Source organism: Anas acuta, chromosome 13, assembly GCF_963932015.1.
Source record: "Anas acuta chromosome 13, bAnaAcu1.1, whole genome shotgun sequence".
NCBI lineage: Eukaryota > Metazoa > Chordata > Aves > Anseriformes > Anatidae > Anas > Anas acuta.
This window is the reverse complement of record NC_088991.1, coordinates 4,964,952-4,988,335: the sequence shown is the minus strand read 5'-3', so window position 1 is coordinate 4,988,335 and position 23,384 is coordinate 4,964,952. Positions and strand designations below refer to the sequence as shown.

At 42.4% G+C, this 23,384-nt stretch overlaps 1 protein-coding gene and 1 long non-coding RNA gene across 2 annotated transcripts; one reads left to right on the top strand and one right to left on the bottom strand.

Annotated features, from left to right (window-relative positions):
- Nucleotides 1-413: 413 nt before the first annotated feature.
- Nucleotides 414-10,103, top strand: LOC137863662 (uncharacterized). Its single transcript, XR_011101019.1, has 3 exons — nt 414-556; nt 5,090-5,258; nt 10,005-10,103. It is a non-coding gene; the product is annotated as an uncharacterized lncRNA (long non-coding RNA).
- A 365-nt stretch (nt 10,104-10,468) lies between these two features.
- On the bottom strand, nt 10,469-20,257 carry LOC137863660 (ras-like protein family member 11A-like). The gene is made up of 4 exons (XM_068697010.1): nt 19,552-20,257; nt 18,090-18,146; nt 15,614-15,696; nt 10,469-11,247 (listed from the first exon to the last, which is right to left on the bottom strand). Exons 1-4 carry the CDS (start codon nt 19,694-19,696, stop codon nt 10,780-10,782), a joined length of 753 nt encoding a protein of 250 aa, XP_068553111.1. The 5' UTR covers nt 19,697-20,257; the 3' UTR covers nt 10,469-10,779.
- Nucleotides 20,258-23,384: the final 3,127 nt, after the last annotated feature.

The window sequence follows — 23,384 nt, the reverse complement described above, 5'->3', positions numbered from 1 at the left end:
GGCAGGGAGATGATATTACTGATGTATTTAGGCTTTGTTTTGCTCACTGAATACTTGTGGTAAGATTATTTACTTTTTTGTGCTATTCAAAAGCAGTGGGGAGGTAATTCCTTTGCTGTGTATTTCTCCAGTGATGTTGAGCAGTGCTGTGTGATTATATGGGTTGTGCTTTGTTAATTATGACCACTTAGAAGAAAAAAAATAACATTGCATTGTTTCTGTGCAGAGTGGGTGAGCATGCAAGCATTTCCAGAACAAATAGCCAGCTGTGTAACTCTAAGGGCACGTCCACATCACACAGTAATGTTGGGGCAGTGAGTCCTCAGTTAATGCCAACCAAACCAGCCCCATAACTGGAAGCAACAGGGCTGTGTTACTGAAAAAAAAAAAAAAAAAAAAAAGCATTTTTGCAGTTAAAAAGAGATTGTTAGCTAGAATGCAACTTCATGCTAACTGCTGTGCTTTCAGATCTGGGTCTGGTATGGCTGCAGAGTCAACCGCTTGCTATCTGGATGTACCAGGCCGGCCAGCAGGAGCTTCTGTGTCGTGCTAGAAGGTATCTATAAATATTCTGTTGTTGCTGTAATATCATATTTGTTTTATGGGAGGACTCCACTAGCCCACAGGACTCCCACGTGCAGCCATAGTACTCTGATGCTGCACAACAAGGTAATTGATACCCTAAAGACATCAATCCTAGTTGCTGGAGCTTTTGTGCCAGGAAGAATCTCACTGGGCTATTCCTGGAAAGTGAATGCAAAATATGCACCAGGAGTTTAAAGCAAATCAAAGGGCCACTGAACATTAAGAGCTTTTGTTTCACTGTTGACACAACTCTCAAAACTTTTTCCATGTGGCTTAATGGAGAGAACCAGTAGACATAAAAGCTACCTCTGCAAAGCTTTCTCTGCAATCGCAGGGGTACTCTGGGCTTTGAAAAATGCCTTGCTTTGTCTGCATATGTGAAACTACCATCCTAGCCTCAGAAACATTTCTTGCTGTGAGTGATTTTTAGGCTGGGTTGAATCCTCAGCTAATAAAAGCTGACAGACTTCTGTTGATCCGCAAGACTCTCATGGTGCTATGGCAAGTTACACCACTTAAAGATGTGGTTTAGGCACACCAAACAAAAAATCCCAGCTGCTTGATATGGAGCCTGCATAGAGTGTTTGCAACAGGAAACCCTGTGTCAAAACAGTTGTGTTCCAGATCAGTCCCTTGGAGAATATTCACAAGGTGAAGAGGAGGCAGGCTGCCAAGCCTGACCTTGTTTTAATTCAGCTCCCATTGAGACATCAATCTGGGTTTCTCCTTCTGGGATTCACTTTCCTTAGGAACAGTTGTTCGTTCTTAGGTTTACCCAGAAGCTACAGAGTTGTTGTAACTTTTGTTTGTGATTAGAGAGCAAAGTTTAATCCCCGCTTCCTGCTCTATTAATAACAAACCATCAGCCCTTCTCCACACAAGAGAATATTTAAAACAACATGACACCTGGCTTACACACAGGAGTTTTAATCAATAGATCTCAAAACACTCTACGAAAGAAGGAAGTAACATTTTGATTTAGTGGGAACGAGTGTGTAGGTGTGGGACAACCTGAACAGCACCTGGCAGTGTTCTGGGTCTCAGATTATGCTGCCTCTTGCAGCAGCCAGAAAACCTGCCTGAGACACAGGGAGGGCAAAGATTTGGGGCTGGTGGAACTGGTAGTGACCCACAAAGGAGATCCCCAAATAAATATTGGGGTTAAAAAAAGAGACTTAAGGTTGGATCTTTCCGTTCAGTTTAAAGGCTGAAACTGGGTGCTGGAAAATGACAGGGCTGACCCAGGGAGTTTTCATGGGGCCCATTTTAGAAATAAAATGTTTGGAGCTGTGGGCTTGAGTTTGACATTTTCCTAATTCCTAGGAAATTGCTGTCATGTAGAACTCTTAAAAAGACCTAACTAACTAATTTTAGCTTGAGCTAGAATCCAGTCATTCTTCTGGAGAAGCCCAAATCTTTACCCTGAAGGCAATCCGACCCACTTTTGCCCGATAGCAATAGGATCAGCACCTATCAGCCCACAGAAACACTCGCTGACCGGCTTTTCTGGCTGTATCCTCCACCAGTCAAAATCTAATGTCAGTAGCTCTGTTATTTAAATCTTTCTGAATCCTGGTGACAAACTGGCCTGAGGATTTCCTGCCATGAAAGGAGTTTGTTTTTTTTCATGCAGCTTCGGGGCGAGTGGTGTTGAGCAAGAGGATTTGTCAGATGATTCCCTTCAGACATTTGTTATCATTTGGTGGGAAGACGGAGAATTTTCTCTTCTCAGCAGCAGGCTGATCTCCCCAACCTCTTTGTGTCACTGCCATCCTTTGGGTGGGGGGCAGTTCTTTTTGGTGTGCAGGAGGAGCATATTGGGCAGAAACTACAGGGCTCACTGCGGCCATGCGAGCTCAGGTTTAGCAGCCAGGCCTGTCAAGGTGCCCCGTGTGGAACATGGCCATGACATGCCACAAGCCTGTCATCAGCAGCTCTGGAAGCCTCGCAATGCCCCATTGTGTGCCAAACCATCCGCAGGTGGCCCTGCTCGGCTGTGTTTAAGAGCAGTGAGGATTTGGGATGGGCTGAGAGTGACCCAGGGTGAAAGGCAGAGGTCGAGGCTGCTGCGTTTGGCTTCAGGGGGAGAAGGCTGAAAGGTGTTTGCTTAAGTGTTTGTGTAATTGTTTGTTTTATTTTTTCTCAGTCCCTTAATCAGTGCCTAGGTGTTCACATTAATTGGCAAGAAATTAAGTACAAATTCCCCAAACGAAAACTGTTTTGGCTGCAACAGGGGAGCCAGAAACCAGGGAAAACAGACAAACCTGATGCACTGGTCTGTAGGAATAGGTTTTGACATAGGAAGTGGTAGTCGTGAATGAGTGATCACGTTGCTCCTGTAGGAGGCCTGCAGGTGAAATCAGCCGAGGCTGCTCAGTGCGTAAGAAGCGATCTGAGAGTGGGCAGGTCTGCAGACTCAGGTTCATCTGAAATTTGACGAGTTCATAAATCGAAGTTTGCCGCCCTAGGTAGAGCCCCTTAGTGTACAAAACAGATCTGGTAGCGTAGGAAAAGATCCGCAGAGGCAGGAAACATAAATATAGCAGGCAGTGCCCCCAGAGGAGTCCCACCTCCTGGATTTGCGGGGTGCAGGAAGGACCGGAGCTGCAGTTTGTGTCTGGGCAGCGGTACTGTGAGAAACTCAAGGCATATTTTGCAATGTAGCGTGGGAACCGTGCCCAGAGCAGAAGCACGCACACATGGGAGAAGCAGAGGCAGCCGGAGCAGGAAGCCCTTAAAGTCACACAGGCGCTGCTGATGGCTCCACCACAGCCCCTTCCAGCTGGGCTGAAGCTGCTTGAGAAACCATCCTCGTCGTTTCTCCGGGTGCTCGTGTGCTTCCCCGGCTCTGCTGGCTCACCACCCCGTGCACCCCCTCTTTTCTTTCTGTCTCCCCCACACTTTGACCTCACACCATGAAACTGTCGGAGTGAGGAAACATTTTGAGCTGAAACATTCATTCCACATTACGTGATTCTAGATTAAAAGCAGGAAATGTTTAACCCTTCAACAGCCTGCTCCCCTCATCCCGGGAAGCCTCAGATTTAAAGCTCATCGCAAACCATGGGCACAAAGGTGGTGACCGCTGGTGCAGTATGGATAGATGGATGTGCCCGTCTGGCCAGTGGCTCTTACCAGCAGCCACAGGACTAGGATTAAGGGGTGCCTGGTTTTTACAAGCTGTATCTATCCTCTCAACCCTATTCATGATCCTTGGTTCTTCCAGTGTTGAGACATACTCGGAGTGTCGGGTGTGGATGTGCGTTGCCAAATGTACAAAGAGATGAACCTTTGGCTCCATTTCCTTCAGCTCATTCCCCAGTGCAAGGTTCATAAGTGCAAATGGCTAAAATTAAAAGCACAAAAATAGATAAAATGAGGAGTCTTAATGATTAACACTCAGGATTTAGAAACAAAACTTCTTGCTTTCTTCAAAGCAGCCTAATAAATAATGCTAGCAGAATAACACTTGCATATAAAATGTATCGTTTCACAGTTCTGACACAAATATGTATCCTGGGTTTTAAAAACTGCTCCTTTGGCAGATTACAGCTCTCCTGAGCGCCAGTTACTGATCCCAGCACAGACTGATGAACACTAGTCACATCTATTTGGTATTTGGTCCTAGCTCTTGGACACTGGACTTCATAGGTGGTCTTGGCAGATAAAAGGGTGGACAGAAATGGTAGATCAAACCCTCTGCTCATTGCTGGAGCTGTACCGGTGTCTACACTGAGACCAGCAGTACTACCATAGTCCTTTAGGAGAAGTGACTTTGACACAGGCATAATGGGACCGTGTGGGCTGCAATGTGATGAAGACATGGGGTTTTCACCGCTGCTCTGAAAAATTGTGCATGAGAAATGCAAACGGCTCTCCAAGGCCTGGATTCTGGTTTTCCATTTCAGCAGAGCTCCCCCAGATATGTAGCTCACAGGAACGTTTTGGTTCCTTCTCAGAGAACCAGTGGTTTCCCCTTTTTATAAGGGTAAGCCTTCTTTGTGCACTTAGGAGGTTCTTCTCACAAATGTTGACCTCTGTCCCAGCTCCCAAACTAAGGGACAGGAGCACAGACTTGTTAGCCAAAATTACCATCACTACTTTCTTTATATTCAGCGCTGCAACCAGCCTATTACCTTCCCCAGTGCTTAAGGGAAAGTCATTCTCTCTTATAGAAAATCACGGGAGTGTAATTTAGAGATTTTATGTCGCTCATTTCCACATCCCACTGCTCTTTACTGACAGTCACAGAACTGCTGAGGTGTGTGACAGTATAACTTGTTCTTCTAGTTAAATAATGAAAAGCCTTGTTCATTTGAAATGATAAATACCTATGCTTATAGATTATGAATTCTAGTCCCCAGTGACTGCAAAAGCAGCTCAGACACTTCAGGTCTCCATGAAGTGAAGACACTCATGTCTTTATCAAAAATAGAGAGGTAAGATAATGGGCCATTGTACATCAGCATGCTACTCCGAAGTTGTTTCTCTTTTTCTTCATCAGGAAAATATTGAGAGTTTTGAAATGAAATACAATGCAGAACACAGCGTGAAGAGTGGTGGCTCCTGCAAGCATCTGGAAACCTGGATCACAATCAAGAAGTGACATAATTCAACTCTCTCTGTGAGAATTCAAAGGATGCATCAGGAAAATCCCAGCCCCCATTTATCTGGTGAGTTTTCTAACCAGCAAAGGAAGTACAGTTTGCCTCCAGATTCAGCAAACACAGCTAAACTCTTTTCAGAATGGCCAGTTACTGTTTGCTAGTGTTCTGCATTTTTGCCCAGAAAGAAGAAAAACATTATCCTTAGGAACAGTCTCCACAATCATCTGTAATAACAGCACAAGACATGCATACTTTCACCTATCACATTTAGAAAATGTGCAGCTTCCCCTTGACCTGCTACAGAGGAGACAGTAAGTGTCTGTGTGACGAGATCCAGAGGCTGTTTCTTGAAACCCATTTGGATAAAATGGAAAATGTAAAAAATGTATCTCCTAAAGAAAAGAGGATTGGTATGACAGCTCCTGAATGAATTGGATCCTTGGGTTTGCAGAGCCTATCAACTCGTCTATCCACTTCATATTTGGTGTTTTTCCATCTCTAGGAACCAAACTGAAATGCAATCACTTAGGATAAACTTTGTCCGCTTTGTGAGTGATAAAATTATTGTCAACAAAGGAAGTTGACAGGTGAAAAGAGACTAGAACTAGGTTTGATGCTTCTCTCTCCATGCTCCTGTTTATTCAAAAATCTTCAATAACAGGCAAAAATCTAACAGAGCAGAAAGTCACCAGCTGTTCTGAGCTCATCTGCAGCTTGCACAGCTGCTTAGAGAAGAGAATTTGGCTGATTAAACTAAAGAGATTTCAGAGAAGAGCAGTAAAACTTTACCAGAACTAAACAGGTTTAAATAAGCAATGACTAAGCAACAGAAATGAGCTTAACTTGGTAAGTATAAAACGGGGAAGAAGATACTGGGCTAAACCAGTGAGAGCATTTGGGGGCAAATGGCATGAATTCAAAGGTTTGTCTAAATACAGAGGTCTACTGACTTGATTTAGATGTAATTTAAAATGATTTAGGTAAATAAGGTCAAAAGGCTAAGTAGACACTCTTCTTTTGATATAAACCATGTTTGGAGTTAAAATAGTTGGAAGTATATCTCAAACTAAACACCAAAAAATATTCCTCAGAATCTAAGGAAGAACAATTGCACAAGTATTCCTTGCTAAACTAAACCAGCACAAACGCATGAATGGAGAGGAACAAGGAAAGGGAGAGCCAGTGGGAGCTGGAGGGAAAAGCATCCAAGGAAGAATCGTGCTTTGTCTCCAGAGGTGATAGATTGGATAGCATTTTCTAGGACCATTGTCCGCATTGTCCCTGCTTTTGAGGTTTTTAGAATATATCCAGAGGTCTTTTTAACTTAATTCCCCTGCTTTCCTGTGCTAGTCCCAGGAGAGACAAGGACAGCTCATAAGAACTCTTTGAAAACACAAGAACAACTCAAAAACAGCAAATATGTCATTATGTTCTGCCACTTCAGGGTCATGCATCGCTGCTGCAACTCCAGCAGAGTCAGTGTGATTTTGACCCAGTCTTCTAGCTTGCATAGGGAAAGAGCATAGGGAAATCAGCAGTAACAATAAGCTGGCTGTCTTCCAGTTTGCTTTTTGAAACTATTAGACAACTATTTTCTGGTACAAAGTTTCTTTCCATGTCTCAGGTACTCACCCCTCCTCGGTCAAATACCTGACATAAATCCTGTGAGAAGCCTGGATAGAAACATTTCTGTCTGAGCTGTCCCTTCAGATGGAGATCTGAATTTTCCATTTTCCTCCTCTACTTCAAGTGTAAACGTGGGATCCCAGCAACCTGAGTCTGAGGGATCTGAACTCATATGTTAAGATTTAAGCTATCTCTAGTGCAAATATGAGCAATTTCATATATTTATCATTGGTAATTCTTTCCTGCGAATGGTAGAGTGCATTGCAAAGATGTGTAAATATCTTTACCCTTATAAACACAGTAACTTAGGTTAAGAGATCTGGCCAAAATCACCAAGCAGGTAACAGGAGAAGTTAAAAATGGGGCTCAGTTTTCTTGTCTCCCAGGTCATGCTGTATTCTCAGGGGGAACTGCTAAAAATGTGTGAAAAATACAGCTGACAGAAATACTGCAGAAGATTATCACTTACAAATATTTTCAATAACTCACGAGCTAGTCTCATTACTACTATAATTGCTCACAGTGCCAGCACATCAGAAATATTTTGCTCAGTCAGTTTCTAACATAGGTTGTAGATCAAGTAACTTTTTCCAACTTTTAATTGCATTCTTGTGTAACACAACTCACTGTGCTTTGTGCATACCTTGAGGGAGGTGGTATGGTCTGGTAGTTGTTGTAAGGAGTCAGGAATTAATTACAAAGGACACAGTTTTTGAGCTCCTCTGAAGTACTTGCTCAGCTGTGTAACCTTGGGGCAAATCACTCAACTGCTTTGTGCCCAAGTAAACCCAGCTGTAAACCATCTTGAAAACCAGATGCTGCACAAGACTTAGACTGCTCAGGAAAAAAAAATGAAGAAGGGGGTGGGGAAGGAAAGTGAATTCTATAGCTCATGGCTTCCAACAGAATTAATTTGGATTTAACCAGGATAACTGAGAATTTGCTATGCTAACAAAAAAATAAAACTGCCCCCCCCATCTATCTTCAAGTCTATTTTTTGTTCTCTTGCATGACTTTACATCAGGTACCTTCTCTCTTGAGGCTTCATTTTAAACCTTCATTAGAATGCATGTTTTCTGTGGCAGCTTGAAGATGCTAATTCAGGACCAGGTTCTATGTGACTAATCTTTGATAATTCACATGATTATTTTTAGGTGCTTAATTCGATATTGTTCTCTGCCCCCTGCTTTTCAGGCAGCTCTCCTTCCTCAGCCTTGCTTAGCCATCAGTGGCACAGTGGTGCGCACTGGTGCTTAAGGGCTGTGCTGCTAATAAAAATGCTGAGCTCTATTGTCCTCTGTAGATGGTATGTCCTGGCTCAAAACCAGTATCAAAGCTATTACAGGATTTGTATTGCTGTTCAATGAACAAAGGAAATACTATACTCAAGTTTCTGTGGCAGAATAAATGCTTGCCACATGTTAGTATTTAGGAGAAGACTTAAATGTTTCAATATTTTTTGGTCTTAGCTAAAATGTAGATTTTTTTTTTCCCCCGCCAGTGCCTCAGGAATGTGGGAAGACTTATTTATGTGGGAGGACAAATGTAGGAATACTTGTGTATGCTTCCAAAGCAGGGTATTAAGAAAAAAATATTTTTAGTCTAATATAAACAAAGAACATTTAAAGATGTGAGATGTAAATGAGCCATTTTATATACTACTTGGGAAAGGCCTTGCTTTTTTTTATTAATCGCTATTGAAAATAGAACATTGACAGTTTTGGAATTTGTTCAAAACAAATTTCTTTAGGAAGAAAGTTTTTTCCCAAATAAGAAAGGATTAGAGCTGAAAGAGTAAATTGCAAACAATTTTAATAGGATAGAGCACCTAATTCTCTTATCTTTTATGAAAACAAACGTCAGCATGTTGTCTTCAGCAAATTTAGCCCTTATTACACAGTAGTGGGATGGCAAAATATTTAGTTGTTCTTCAAAATTGGTGATCTTTATTGTTATGTAAATAATTTTTAGTATATGTGTCTCTTGCAAACAGTTTGCTCATTTTCACTTTCAAGGTTTGATATTTGAGCTATGCTATTAGTAATGTAAAATACAGAAATTTTGTGCTAATTAATGCCATACCAAAATGCCAGCAATGAATCATGACACTGCTCAAACACCAAACTGTTAATAAATCATAAACTAAAGTGGAAATCCCCTGATAGTGTTTGAGTCCCTGTTTGGATGATCCAACTTTCCTTTTTGCTCCCTACTACCACTTGAAAACAGTTTTAAAAAAGGTGCAGTTGCTTTGTATTAACAAAAGAATTTTAAATTAATCCAACCACAAGATATTCTCAGATGTCCAGCTGTGGAAAACAATAAATAAAACTGAAGGTGAGCTGTAGATAAAGCAAATCCAAGTGATAAGGAAAATCATGACTAGTGTTGTCTAGTACAGGGACAAGTAAAATGTAAAATAAATTTTCAAGACCTGAGCTCCATAAATACTCATCAGACTCGATTTACATGTTTGCTGGTCACAAGTAAAAGGTTGATTTAGCTCGGTATTGCTGGCTGAAACTCCAGCTGGGAGTATTTTTCCACATCCATCAAACCAGGATTTTCCCTTCTGTGTTCCTTGGTGTAAATCACTGAGCTTTACTTCATTTCATGGTCCCGTGAATTGCTCGGATGGTGTGTTTAAAAAAAAGATCATTGCATCCTGACTTTTGCATGGTCCAACCCAGTTTCTCTCTGCTCCCACTAGGAACAGAATGATGGATGCTTCATGTTGTTGTCATTGCTGCCATAAAATTGGCCAGCTCACAGGATACAGCTTCAAATCCCTTTGCACATGATGCACCCAAATCAAATCCCTTTGTGCCCAATGCAGTGAGATGCTGCCAGTGAAATATTTATTGACAGACTGGTGATTTGGATGCATTGCAAGGTATTTAGTAAAGTCTGGCTTTAGGCAAATAACAAAATGATAAATTGCTGAAGCCAGGAATTTCAGGCATCATAAAAGCATTTATTCTTTAAAAAAAATAATAAAAAAATTGAATCAGTTATACTTTGTGTGATGACCTTGTTTCTTTAAAGCAGTATCTTTGAGCTTGAAATCTAACTAGTTTGGGGGGGGAAAAAAAAAAAGTTAAACAGTTTTAGGTTCTGTCCTTGGTCTTGATTAATACAGTTTTTTTTTGTTGTTTGTTTGTTTGTTTGTTGGTTTTTTTTGAGCAGGTTTCACAGCTGCACTGCTCTATTTGTCCCTCATCGTCATGTAGCAAGCCTACACAAAAATGACAAGTAGACCATCAAAAAACTGACTACAAAATGCTGCTAAAAGTAAGTATTTTGCTCATATAATCACTTTCATAAATAACAAGTGTTTAAAGAAAAATAATCTGAAAAAATTATATTTTTGGAATCTCCCTTTAATGAGACACTCTATAAGCTTGCAATGCACTCTCCAAGTTCCTAAGAACACTTTCTAAACTGCAGTTTCTGAATTATTACCTTTAAAAAAAGTTATTACTTATCACTATTTATGCTTGTCATTTACTTTTTGCCTTTATTTTCCAGTCTCGTGACTAAGCAAATCTGTTAAGTTTTGCTTGCTCATTATAGCTCCTGTTGCTCTCCTAGTGTCCTTCTGTAGCTTATTGCCTATGCTTAGGAACACAACCACTCCCAAGAGAAGCCACTTCTCTTAATAGTAGAATTTAATTATTTTATTAATAAAATCTACATTTTAAGCCTAAACTGTATGACTGTGTCCATTTTGAAACAGAAATAATTTGCGACAGTCTGTTCTTTAAATCACAGTTTCTAAATTCTTGCCCCAAAAAGCACATTCTGTAAGTTCCTTTGCTGAATGGATATGGGACTTTTAAGGAAGATGTGTAGACAATATGAAAGAACCTTCCACACAGTCTGATTGCTGATGCCCCTTAATACCAGCTTATTTTCTTGCCTTTTTTTTCAGTGATGTAGAAACCAATTTCTGTCAGCTACATCAAAGCGTAGTGGCAGATTTCCCTTTGGAAGTCAGAGCCTGTTTCAAACGTCTCTTTAAGTCCTGCATGTTTGGAGACTTGGGTCGGACAAGGTGGAGGCCTCTTCGTTTCTCTCCGTTGCAGCTCCCGATCATCCTGCTGACCTCCTGGCATAGCTGCTGGAAGGCTTCATGCACTCCCTCACAGTTCTCCCGAGCTGAGACTTCGTAGTAAGTACCTCCCAGTTCGCTTGCCAGCTGGAGTCCTTCTTTGGAGGACACCTGCCTGGCTCGCAGGAGGTCTCCTTTGTTTGCCATCAGAAGCAGGGGGATGTTAGCGTTTGGGTGAATCTTGCGGATGTGCTGGTATAGGGGCCGGATGACTCGGTAGCTCTCATATTCTGTGATGGAGTAAACAAAAACGAAGCCATCTGCCCAGTAGATTGAACGGTTTATCTGCTCTTGGCAACAGATGCTGTCAGTGTCATCCTGCCGTCAAAACCAAGAGGTGTGAGATTAGAAAACTGAGAACAGGGAGCAGACGGAGCAAGCAGTCATACAGCACCGATAGCTACTCAAAGCTGTGTACTAGTACGGCTGTTGCTCAGCAGACAGGCAGAAACCTCGCTGTTTGCTGGGGGATGCACTGGGGACAGGAGAAAGTTCCTCTCTGTGTCAGTAGCATATGACAGACAAGCAGCACAGAAGCGGAGGGCGATCAAAGCCAATCGGTTAAAAATAAGAGAACAACCTAACACTGAAATTGAAAAGTTCAGTTTGGATTCTCTGGTAGTAAATCCTTATGACAGCAACCTGCCCTTTTGTTGTGGATAAAATTGGGATTGGACTAGTAGGAGCGTTAGAAAATCTCAGCAGGCTAGTCATACTATTGCAAGTGAATGGTTGTTCCCCAAGGTGTTTTTTTATGTCTTTTTCCAATTCTGCATTGGATGTCTCCATGGTTGGGGGTTCTCACTAATTCTGTTAAGTGAAGCCTGACAGGTTTTACTGCCATATAGTTTTCCAAATAATCAGAAGCAAAGTTACTTTGAAAGAGCAATTTGTTGCAAATAGCCAATTACTGGCACTGAAATGAGGTGAAATCTCATTGCTCATTTATGGAGCTGCCCTGGGTTTATATTACTGCTTTGCTGGTCACACGCTTGTTCTGTCCATCACAGCTCCTACTCAAACAGCTATAGCAGTCACCAGCATGGGGAATATAAAACAGAATACAATACCACAATACTGTCGAGCTTGAAAAGAGATCTGCTCACTTTTCAAGATGACGCTATTTTCAGCTAATCCTCTACCCTTTGTTATCCCTGCTGGCATGTTTCCCAGCTAGATAGGGAGATCAGTGCTGCAGTTATTACCAGGATTCTCGGTTTGATAAGAACTGACATTCCTGTCAATAATCCAGGCTTTCTGGGAACGTGCAATTTCTTCCATACCCAACAAGACACTACACACATTCAGCCCTTGCTGAAGTTGTAAGGAATTAGAGGCTCCTGCGTGTTTTAGTGGGAGTTCAGCATCATAAATAGAGTCCAGCTTTTTTGATATTGTTGTTGCTAAATTCTATTCAAGAAATCTTCATGAACTTTAGTAAGACTTAGGACAGGCATTTTAAATCCTCTCCAAAGCCCACTAATGTCCATGAATGTTTTATCTAACAGTTACTGGCCGACAGAATGTGCCCAGTAAACAATTCAGTTAATTGGCTGTGGAGGACAGATCCAGCACAAGAGGTCAGATGGTATCTTCCTAAACTGAAACAGGCAACATTTCACATACTTCAACATCATTCACAAATTGTTTTGTCATGTGTCTGTGATGCCATGTAATGACTCATTCCAAAGGCATAAAACACCTGGAAAAGCACTTAGAGGTTTCCTGACAGAAATCTAGTTTGTCATAGGAAAGGACAAAAAATATGTTAAAAATTTAGCCACTGTTCAATATTAGTTATGGAAATTTAAAATATTATAACTTATGCTCCAATATCTATCTATCTACATAACACTTATCTGCCTTTCTCATGCATTTTAACAGGGTTTGCATGTGCTCAGCAATCTCCCAAAACAGATCACGTTTAGTTAGACATCTAAATATGAATTACAAAGCCTAACTTCAGGAAGCAGAGGTGGAAAAGAATGAGCAAAACTGATTAGTTCTTTATGGTGCATCAGACAGTTTAAAAGAAGGACCACAGACAAGACCCTTTTGTGGGAAGGAGGAAGCAGGGTATCTGAAGGCTCGGAGTCTAAATAAGGCTTAAAATTTTCAGCAGCAGTTCTTCTAACTGCCCTTTTGATATACCTGTTTGCCCTGTACTTATTTCAGTATGGGCAATACAGGCACTGGCCCATCATACCTGGTAATTCTTTGCTCTTGCCAGCTCACAATAGTATAAACCTAAATCTTAAATGTCCTTTATTAGCAGTGAAATTGTTTAACAGACGTCCTGATCACTCTCCTCTCCCCTGCTCCCCAACCGAGGGAAAAAAAAAAAGAAAAAAAAAAAGAAAACAGGGCTGCATAGAGTAGGAAGAGGGAGCCTCACCAGCAGCTTTGCTTGAAACATAAATGAGTGAACTCAGCCAGGCCAGGGCAGGCTGTGGGAAGAAGGGCAATTTGCACTGTTGGTGTCTGAGTTGTATCCAATCTGTAGATAATTAGCCTCTTTTCACCAGCAAACTCCTTTATGGGGAAAAAGAACTAATTGCTCTGGCAAGCGTTGGAAAATGTTTTGGGAGAAGGTGTACGCTCAAGGGAGCCCTAATGAGCAGGAATTCTCAGTTACTCCAGCTAGGCCCACCCAGTAGTGAGATGGATGGATAATCCCCAATGGAATGCTTTATTCAGGAAAATCAAAGGCTAATGGGCTACTTTTTAAATGGAAATCTCTGCTCCAGAATGAATTTTGAAACACACAGTCATTTGCCATGTATAGTCCAAGCAGCAATGAATCACCTAACAAAACCAGTTATCTCTTTGCTTCTGTTTCTCTCTTAAACATTAACATTTCCAGTGTGGCAAGAATCCTGAGTGATTCCACATGACTTCCTCCTGAAACACTCTGCTCTGCCTGCCCACCACAAACAACTCTCTTTCTTAAGGATTTTAACAGAAAATCCAACCTATTCTCACTCAGTCTTGAGTTCTGTTCAGGAACAATCCTTTCAAACGATTTCAGATACATTATTTGATGCCAGCAGAGATCCAAGCTAAGATAAGCATGTCTGTGGGAACTGTTGAAACAGAACAGACCTTTGATTGGGACAAAGAAAATGAAACTCCTCCCTAACTAAATTAGAATAGTTCCTGACTAGGAAACCTCAGCTGCTGGCATTACTACATTTTGCAGAGCTCTGGTTACAGTCTCTGAACTTTAGGGCAGAGTCTTAGTTAAAACAGAGAAATCAGAAAATAAACATGTATCTGGTGTGAGAGGGGAGTTAAATTCATTCACTGCCTCCTTTCTCCAGGGGACAGAAGAGAGAAGGGATTCCCTTTGCTAAGCCTGTCAGGCATTCCCTGTTGTGCCTAATCACCACCAATAGCTTCTCTTTGCTGTGTCTTCTCTAAGCAAGCTGGCATAGGGTCTTTGTACAATTAAGTCCCACTTGAATATTTGGAGGACTTCCATAATGGCTTTTGTTTGCTTTTTAGTGTGCTGAATAAACGAGGGTTCTTCTGCTCTGTGCACCTCTCGGAGCAGAGACTTTGGAGCCTTGTCAAGGCTTTCCACTTCAATCTGCTTCTGGTTGTCAGAGAAAATGGACATGCAAGCTGAGGCTGGGGGAGGTTTGCTTACCCTGTTCTCTAATCTCAGGCTGGAACAGCTCTTCACGAGCACAGAAATGAGCCCGTGCTCGTGTGGGTCCACGCAGACTAAACAGGATATATAAAGCTGTCCAGGGCTAGCTTGAAAGTGGATGAGAGATGGTGGTGTTCCCATCCAGACATATATTTGGCCAAGTCTGAGAACAGACTGAGGTTAAAGCCAAACCTAGAAGTTTAGATTTGATGGCGACAAGAGGATGCCTAATTTTACCATGAAATCTCAGCTATTCTATAGGAATTATTGCTCTCCTGAGATTTCCAACATTCCTGTAAAAACAAACTTCATTACAATTCCTGCTGCTCAGACACCATTTTCATCATGTTGTTCTACACGTAAAGCAGATCTTCAAAAAAAAAGATATCTTTGTTCTGGAATCTGTTTGTAAGAATATTTATAGAAACAGGTTCCTGTTCAAACATTAAACCTTGAATATCTAAAATAAGAATAGAAAGAGGGGTATATGTAAATGCCAACAACTGAGAAATAAGGAATGAATAAAATTAAAACATGAAAAAGTAGGGAAAGCACTGAAAAGCACCCTAGCTGGACATGACAGTTTCTGTGAGGCCTGTCCCTTTGAAAAGAAACACCTTTTCTGGAGAAGAGAGATTCTGGGTGCATCAAATTACATAAGGTGAGCCAGCTGAGCCTCTGGGCAGGTGAGTTTTCTGCTGCACAGAGACAAAAACTATTTGACAGGAAATAAAACAAGTCAGGGAGTTGGCAAGAGCAAGCCAGCCTGATTGTCCTGCTGTTTAGGGTTGGGATGTAGGTATGTATTTGAAATAGATTTGGTTTAGTTCTGACTTACTCCTAAAAAGAGCCTGATTTAATCTCTTCAAGGGCTCGTTTTGGTGGGTGTAAGGTACCCCCGTTACGTCTTCCTTTGGGTTTGAGCCCAGGTGTATTTCTGCTGGAATACTAACAGATGAGAGTGCTGGCAACAAACAACAGACAGTAACTGTGCTGTAAAGTAGTGAGCAATGCACTGAGCAGATATGTTACCTCCAGTGAAACAAAGGGAGTATCCTGCACCTGTAGGGAGATCTGTTCCCCATCTATGGTGAACTTTCTTGAATACAAAGCACCTGGTGGAAAAAGCAAGATCATTAGGGGCAGGGACTGTAACAACAAAGGAAGAGCACATAAAGGCAAAATGAAGTGTCAAAATCTAGTTTTGAAGCTCATGATATGGAGCTGCTTATAGAAAAGTGAAAGGTACCAGGGAGGCTGAGTGGCTGGTTACTTAAGTAAAGTGGTTTTGTTTTTGCTGTGTGTTTGGATGTTCCCACTGTATCCCTAGGATGGTATATGGGAGGGGTGGCACTTGTAGTGAGTCAAATACTCAGTTACAGTGGGTGCATCAATCCTAGTCAGATTTCCAGTCCATTTTATTAACTTTTTAAAATGTGGACGGCACATATTTTTAATCTCAAGCCAAGCTATCCAGGTGTTTACTCTAAAATAGGTGAGCTGATTCCTATTGCATTTTTCTGAAAGCGTTTTTTTTATTTTTTATTTTTTTTAAGGGAAGTATTCTAGTTTTTGGACACAAAGCAGGTGAGCATATACAGAATACCCAGATGCTTTTTGGAATTTGTACGACTTTAGCAGTCAAGAGTTTGGTTGAAATCCCCAGAGATTAAATCAGAGCTCTGGTTAGTCTGAATGACTGATACTCAAGGTCAAGCCCTGGCAAAGTGTCTAGGGCTGACCCAGCTCTCATAGGAGCATGACTGTTCTGGGCTTGAACTTCGTTTTGGTACTGGAATGCAGATGAAGTGACAAAGAAAACTTAAGTTTTGATCTTATGAACTATCTGTGGTTGTGATAAGGACAGCTTCAGAGACTGATGTCATCATCGTTTTTCTTTGGAACTTAATGCAAGTCACATGGATGTACAAGAAATGCTATATCTACAGCTGTTGTGTTTGACCTTTCAGAGTTGTCCAAATATAATTGTCATCGCTACATTTTAAATGATGTACTTCGGCTCAAACCTAGAGAAATCCCATCTACTGGAGAGCAAGGAATTCAGACCAACAGGGAGGTCAGTTAGTGACAACAGTGCTGTCACTTCTGAAAATTATCTCTGTAAGATTAGATTCAGGGAAACAAGTGCTTTATTTGCAGTGGAAAAGATTCTGAGCTCATAGCAACATTTACAATATAAGGAAATTTAATATGGCAAAGTTTGCTGCATCTGGATCCAACATTATCATATTATATTTTAATACTGACTCCGTGAGGTAATATAGCCCTCCTGGGAATTATTTATTTATTAAAACACATCAGATTTTAAGCTGCTTAAAAAAAGCTGGTACTAGTTTATGGGAAGGTACTGCGCCCCTGAACCAGACAACATATTATTTCTAGTCTGTAACGCACTGCAGAAAAAAGACCAGGTACTTCTAGACGCTGTGCTCTTACTTATACCCAAGCGGAGGAAAAGCATGCTTGAGTGATCACAAATACAATACCACCTGTTTCTTATTTCTGGCATATTTGTTTCTTCTACAGCATGGCTGTTGGGCTGGTAGCTTAATGAGAAAAGCATGTGGCTCTCGGCACCAATCCATTCCAAAGCTCAGAAGTCTGACTTGATCTACGGTCTCCCATAGAAAAGATGAAGGAAAAGAAAGAGAAATAGTGCAGGCAACCGTCGAGGTTACTTAGGGTCAGTGAGAGGGAGCTGTAAGGAGGAGCTTTCAGACTGTATTTCATCAGACAGGCAGAGATCAAAGGTGTCTTGTACTGCCATCTCCATTCCTAGCTCCCCATTCTAAATCCAGCATGTGTCTCCAAAGTGAAGCAGTCATTGCTCTGAATCCCCTTCTTTTTCACCCCAAATCTGAGGTGGCCTACGTGTGGGATGTGCTAGTAGGTATGCGCACAGTGATCCCTTCTACAATGCTGGCTGATACAGTTAGCACTTGGAACAGAGGCTGAGAATTAAACAGCACATCCCCTGAGGTGTCAGGATTAAACAAGAAACACAGTAGGAGTTTGCATGGCCACTTTGCTTATCTTACGGAAAGAAGACTTCAATTTGGAAGTCCACCTTGTCATAAAAGACACTGAAAGAAGGGAATACAAAGGGGAAAAAAAGTTCTGAACTGCCTTTTACACACTTTTGAATTCCTCTGGCTTCCCTGGGGTTGCAGAGAGAGCAGCATTGGGTTTCTGCGGTTTAGTCAATATGCAAGTTGCTCCTAGAGTCTACATTTTAGTATAGGTATGTCCCCAAGCAAGCATTTTACTCTGATCCTTTTCCTTCATGTTAGGAAAAAAAAAATAGCTAAAAGGATCATAAATAATGAGGCTTTGATTTATTGCTTTCATAGCTTGAGGCTATTAACTGAAAATATGCACCTTATGGACATCTAACACTGCTTGGCTTTCCTGTAATATGCACCAGTCACAAAATTGAGTAGATTCCTTTTTAAGCTATCTGCAACACTGCAGTAGAGAGCAGACTCACCAGTATTGGCTTCGTAGTCTCCAATAAATCTCTTAGTGAGAAAGCGCACAACCAGGGCTGTAAAACAATGAAAAAAATATGGGTCTTTAATGTGAACCAAAGTCAGTCTCTGCAGAACACGTGTAATATCTGACTGGAAGAGTTAGCATAATATGAAACCAAGCTAATCTTGCTATTGCTTGCATGCTATTCTGCAAATCCTTCTCTTTGCACTCACACACACACACAGAAAAAGACTGGGGCCAGGCTGTGATACCTAATGCAGTATTTAGCAACTTGTACTGTAAATTCCCCTCCAGTTCAGTGAGGCTGTCCAGTATAGGGTGTGGAGGGCTGCTTGTTGTGACTGCAGATATAATGATCTGACCTTTGATTTAAAATAATTTAGAAGAGTAACAAGCCAGCCCTTTACTATACTAAAACTAATCCCAATACCAACTTTAAGACCTCTGTGCCGTATCAGAAGTGTGGCCAATGGATCAAATGGCTCTTCCCAGCCTTAAAAATCAAATCCTCAGTCCCCCTCTAATGAAACCCATTAGTGATATCTAATCACACCCAGCAAACAAACTGCATGTGCTATGCACACACGGGTCATGCTGTGGCATGACCTCCTTATTCATCTTAACCTGTGGTGCTTTTATACACTATTGGATTAAAACATTTTCCTTTTTTTGATCTCTTTATAACACTTACATCTCATTTTTGGACACAGGAATTTATATTCCCGTAGTGCTTTCATCTCAGCAGATTCCCAACAATTTTCAAAACCACTCAGTTAATATCTAAACAAAAAGTTTTGTTCTGCAAACAACTGTATCATAGCTTTCATTTAGAACAATCATTTTTCTCACAGTGTGTACTGAGTCACCTCTTTGCTACCTTTACATGGGCAGCTACCTTCAGCAAGTTACCTAAAAATAATACAGAAACATAGCTGCTTCAAATCCAAAGCAAGGAAACATTTTGCTGAGTGCTGTGGAACCCCAGATGGCACTAAACCAGATTTTCCCGTAATTATTTCTGAAACCATGAGCCATCTACTCCAAAGCAGTAATGCTCCCTCACCCTCCTTTCTTCTGCTCTCCTTTGGAGAGTAATACAGGGAGACACATCTCCTGCGCTGTTATTTGTCCACAGAGCATACATCATTTACAGCAGGAGAATAAAAATCGCTAGCCCCATTTTTTTCCGAGTGGAGATTTAGATGTTAAACCCTCCGCACAAGACCCTGGAGATTCATTTGTGAGCACAGAAGTCCCCACGCACTGGCTGGCCGCACAGACCTGCAGCAAATCCTCCCGGCAAACCAGGCACCGAGCAAACAAACATAAGCACGAAGTAACTCCAAATGCTTCAGCTGCAATGGTTAAAGGGCTTGGCACAGCCTTGGGTCTATCGGAGCCGCCGTCGCAGGCAGCCAGCAGCAAGCAAAGAGCACGAAGGACACCTGTGGGCTTACCTGTCTTGCCCACGCTGCTGCCACCCAGCACCACGAGCTTGATGATTTTGTTGGGCACGCAGTCTAGCACCGGGTACTCTGGTATGGGAAGCAAGAGAAAGTTAGTAGAATACTGTGACATCGTATCCTGAGGGATGAGACGCATGCCAGAAGGGAGAGCTGATCAACTCCAGGAGGAGTTGGGAGAGAGAGGGAGGAAAGCAGCTTCTCGGCGCCTGCTCTGGGCTGTGTGTCCCCGGGCAGAGAAGCCTTCTCATTGCATTGAAGCAGCTTGCCCGAGGAATGTTACAGCCACCGGCCTCCTCTTCCCGATGCCTCCGCTCAGACAGCAACTTTGGAAAGCAAAAGGAAACTTTTTGATCAACCCCCGTGAAAACTGACTCCTCCATTCCCCAGCCAATCACGAGGGAACCCAGGACATTCCTCCAGCCGGGCACGGAGCGTGTGCCTCCATCAACCACGCTCCCTCGCTCCCCGCTTTATCTCCCCGCCGCCTGGTTTCTGTGCTGCCCCTTGGCTCCTGCCTAAAACGAGATTCTTCAGTGCTGCTGTCGTCCCAGTGGCAAGAGACGGTCACCCCGCTGCCCTGCGCTAATTCCACTTTGAATCATCCCGTTCTGCCTGTCTAGTTTCTCGGCATTTTCAATGGGCTCCAGCTCCAGGCTCTGTTGTTTTCCCTGCCCTATTGTGTCCTGCAGTTGGGCCCCTTCAGGGTGCCAGAGCTGCTGGGACACTCCTCGTCAGGAAAATAAACACTTTCCCCACACACACACATTTTTCAGACAGGGGTAGGTTTTTTATTCCAAAGTACAAGCTCGCATCTGTACCCTCCAGGATACATTTGATATGCTGGGTTGTGCATGTTATTAGTTGTAATTGCCCGCTGGAATGTGGGTCAGCACAGGGTTGGGGCACTGCTGTTTCTCTGAACATGGAAAAGTGAATTTAGGGCTGACAACAGGCTGGGGGAGGCTAAGGCAGCCAGTATCCTTCAGAGCCAGACAGAGGGAATGAAGAAAGAATGACTTCTATAGGCAAACCCGGTGTAGTTTTAAGACAGCTGGCAGCTGCAAGGTCTGTAGGGATGACAGCATGTAACCGTACACGGGCTACGAGCAACTCTCAGTTATCAGGGATAATGGGGAGGGAAGAAAAAAGGACGAGCAGTGGGGAGGGAATGGCCCAGATAAAGGAAAACTGCAAATAATATAAAACAGATGTAAATGAAACTACAGAAAGTACAGTCTGAGCATTCATCTCTGAAAAAAATGGCCAAAAGAGATCTGCAAAGGGTAGGGCTGGCTTTACACAGCGGTGGGAAGAAGGAAGCCTGGTGCAGACAGCATTCTTCTGAGACGTGTGCTCTGCCACGCTGCGTGGGAAACAGATATTAACTGAAAGCTAATCCACCCCCAGACCTCGGAGACCCGAGTACGCGGATTTCTCCTGTCTTCTGCACACTCCTACTAGGCAGAAGGTGGGCATGGCTCCTTACAGAGAGGCTGCAGCCACCAGAAGAGCTTTTTCTGCCCAGACGCTTTCATGCAGCTGCTTTCAATCACAGCACACACAAGCAGGTTCTGGAGGCTGGGGTATCACAGAGAGCTAGCACAGGAGGAAGGGGAATCAGGCCAGGTCTCTCAATTACCACCCCTTCTCAAAGCACTGGGGGCCAGGTTTTCCAATCATCTCGATTTCCATGCCTGCCTCACACAGGACCTATGCATGCTGAGCGTGAATTGGGTGCAGAGCTTCGGAAAAATCCAGCTTTGGTGCACAGCAGTCCAGTAAAACAAGCACAGGATGCAGAAGATTTATGAATGTATCACTTTTCCAGGGCTCGGTTTCCCCTCTAAAAACTCCTTCTGAAGCTGTATTTGTGCTGAGTTGTTGTGTAAGTGTGAAGGGTTATTACTTTGACCATCATGACAGTCAGCTGATGAAGAGGGAGAACAAAAGGCCTGGAGGGCTATCCAGCTCGTGGCACTGGGAGGGAGACACCAGATCCGGTGTCTTTTGGGACATGGCTCCAATGGGAACGGTCTTAAATCTTCCAGTGTGTAAATTGGCTTCCAGATTTTTGCAGACACCCAAACACTGAAAAATCTTTTCCAGGAAATTTCATTACCAGGGTGCTTTAATCTTGCAGAAGTTTTGTAAGAACTGGCCAAATGAAAGGAGGAACATGAAAATATTCAAAATCTTGTGGTCGATTAACAGGACACTTTGAAATGTGCTGTTGAGCTGGACACATTATAAATTTTAGGATTAGCTAGCAGCAGTATGTAAATGCCCCCCTCCCTAAGTGTAGGATGTTGGAACCCGTATTACCATTTGCTATTAAAAGCATATGTGAGTGAGTAATACAAAATTATTCATTGTAAGTCTTCCTATGAAAACAAGTGGTAATATATCTACCAGCTTCTAGGTGGCCAGAACGATTTCAGCCCAGGGAAAAGGGCCAGATAAATTAAGCAATATCATGGGGAATGTTCTATATGAGCAAAGACATTCCTAGAAGAATACAGGTCTGCTGTCTTGCTTGAAAAAGAGAGGCAACACCGCTGACAGGAACAGAAGTAAATGTCCTTTTGGGTTGTGTCAGTGCTGAGGAACTCCAGAAGGATCTCACAAAAGCGAGCACAGAGCAAGCTGGCAGAGGAGCTTTAGTCTAGATAAATGTAAAGTAATGCATCTAGAGAAAAATAACATAAACTATGCCTAAGTGGTGCTGAACTTGGACTTGGCACCCATAAATTAGGAAGGAGACCTTGGAGTCATCAACGGCTGTTCTCTGAGATCATCAGCTCAGTGTGCAACAGAAGGAAAAAAAAAGAAAATCATCAAAATGTTGGAGGGGAATGGAGAATGAGATGTGGGGTGGCTTTTTGCTGCTGGCATGAAAGCTCAGAACATCCTCACCTCCAGCGCAGTGTGTGATTCTCTGCATCTCAAAACCATGCTGGGGGCTGAGAGGGCACGGAGCCGGGCATCTCAAATGGTCACGGCAATGAGCAGCTGCAGGGAGGAGGCTGGAAAAGCTGCTTGCCATGTGCTTACACGGATGCTGGTGCTGACACCCGAGAGGAGATGTGTCGGGGCAGGAATGAAAGACCAGTGCTGGAGGAAATGTTGGACTGCTTCTTTTGGCAGCTGTGATGGCTTCTGGTTGCTTAAAACAAATGTGAAAGCAGTTTTAGACTGAATCTTGGAAGCAGACCAATTGATTTCTAGTTCTTTGGCTAATATGGTTCCATCTAACTTTCTGATGCACTAGCCCAGGCTTCTTGTGCTTCTAACCAACGCTTGCGTCCACAGTGTACAGATATCTCTGTCCAGAGCGAATAGTTTCTGATAGCAGTAAGAAAGGCAGCATACATTCCAGAAAGTTTTAAATAGATTCCCAAACTCCTTTTCTTATTAACCAAAAATGATGAATTTGGGGCTCTAATTTGGAAAGAATTTGAATAAGATATGTAGTAAAAGCCAGAGGGTTTTGTATCTGATCTTTATTTGATTTTCTAGATTGTCAGAATAGTCTTTTCACCGAGTGACACCACGCAGAAGGATTCACACTATTTAAGATTGTATAACCCTTGGCATGTAGAAAAAGAATTGTTTTTAAAAGAGATTTTCATTGTTTGTGTACAATGGACTTATATTTAGCTAAAAAAGCACATGTTTTTAATTCAAATTCTTCTGGAAAAACAATAGCTTAAATTAAAGGGAGAATGTTTGCAAAACTCAGAGCAATTTTGAAAACATTTGGATGATTCTGGAGATTTTACTAACCACTCGTTAGGTTGCTCCATGCAAAGATATCTGCCTTTGCA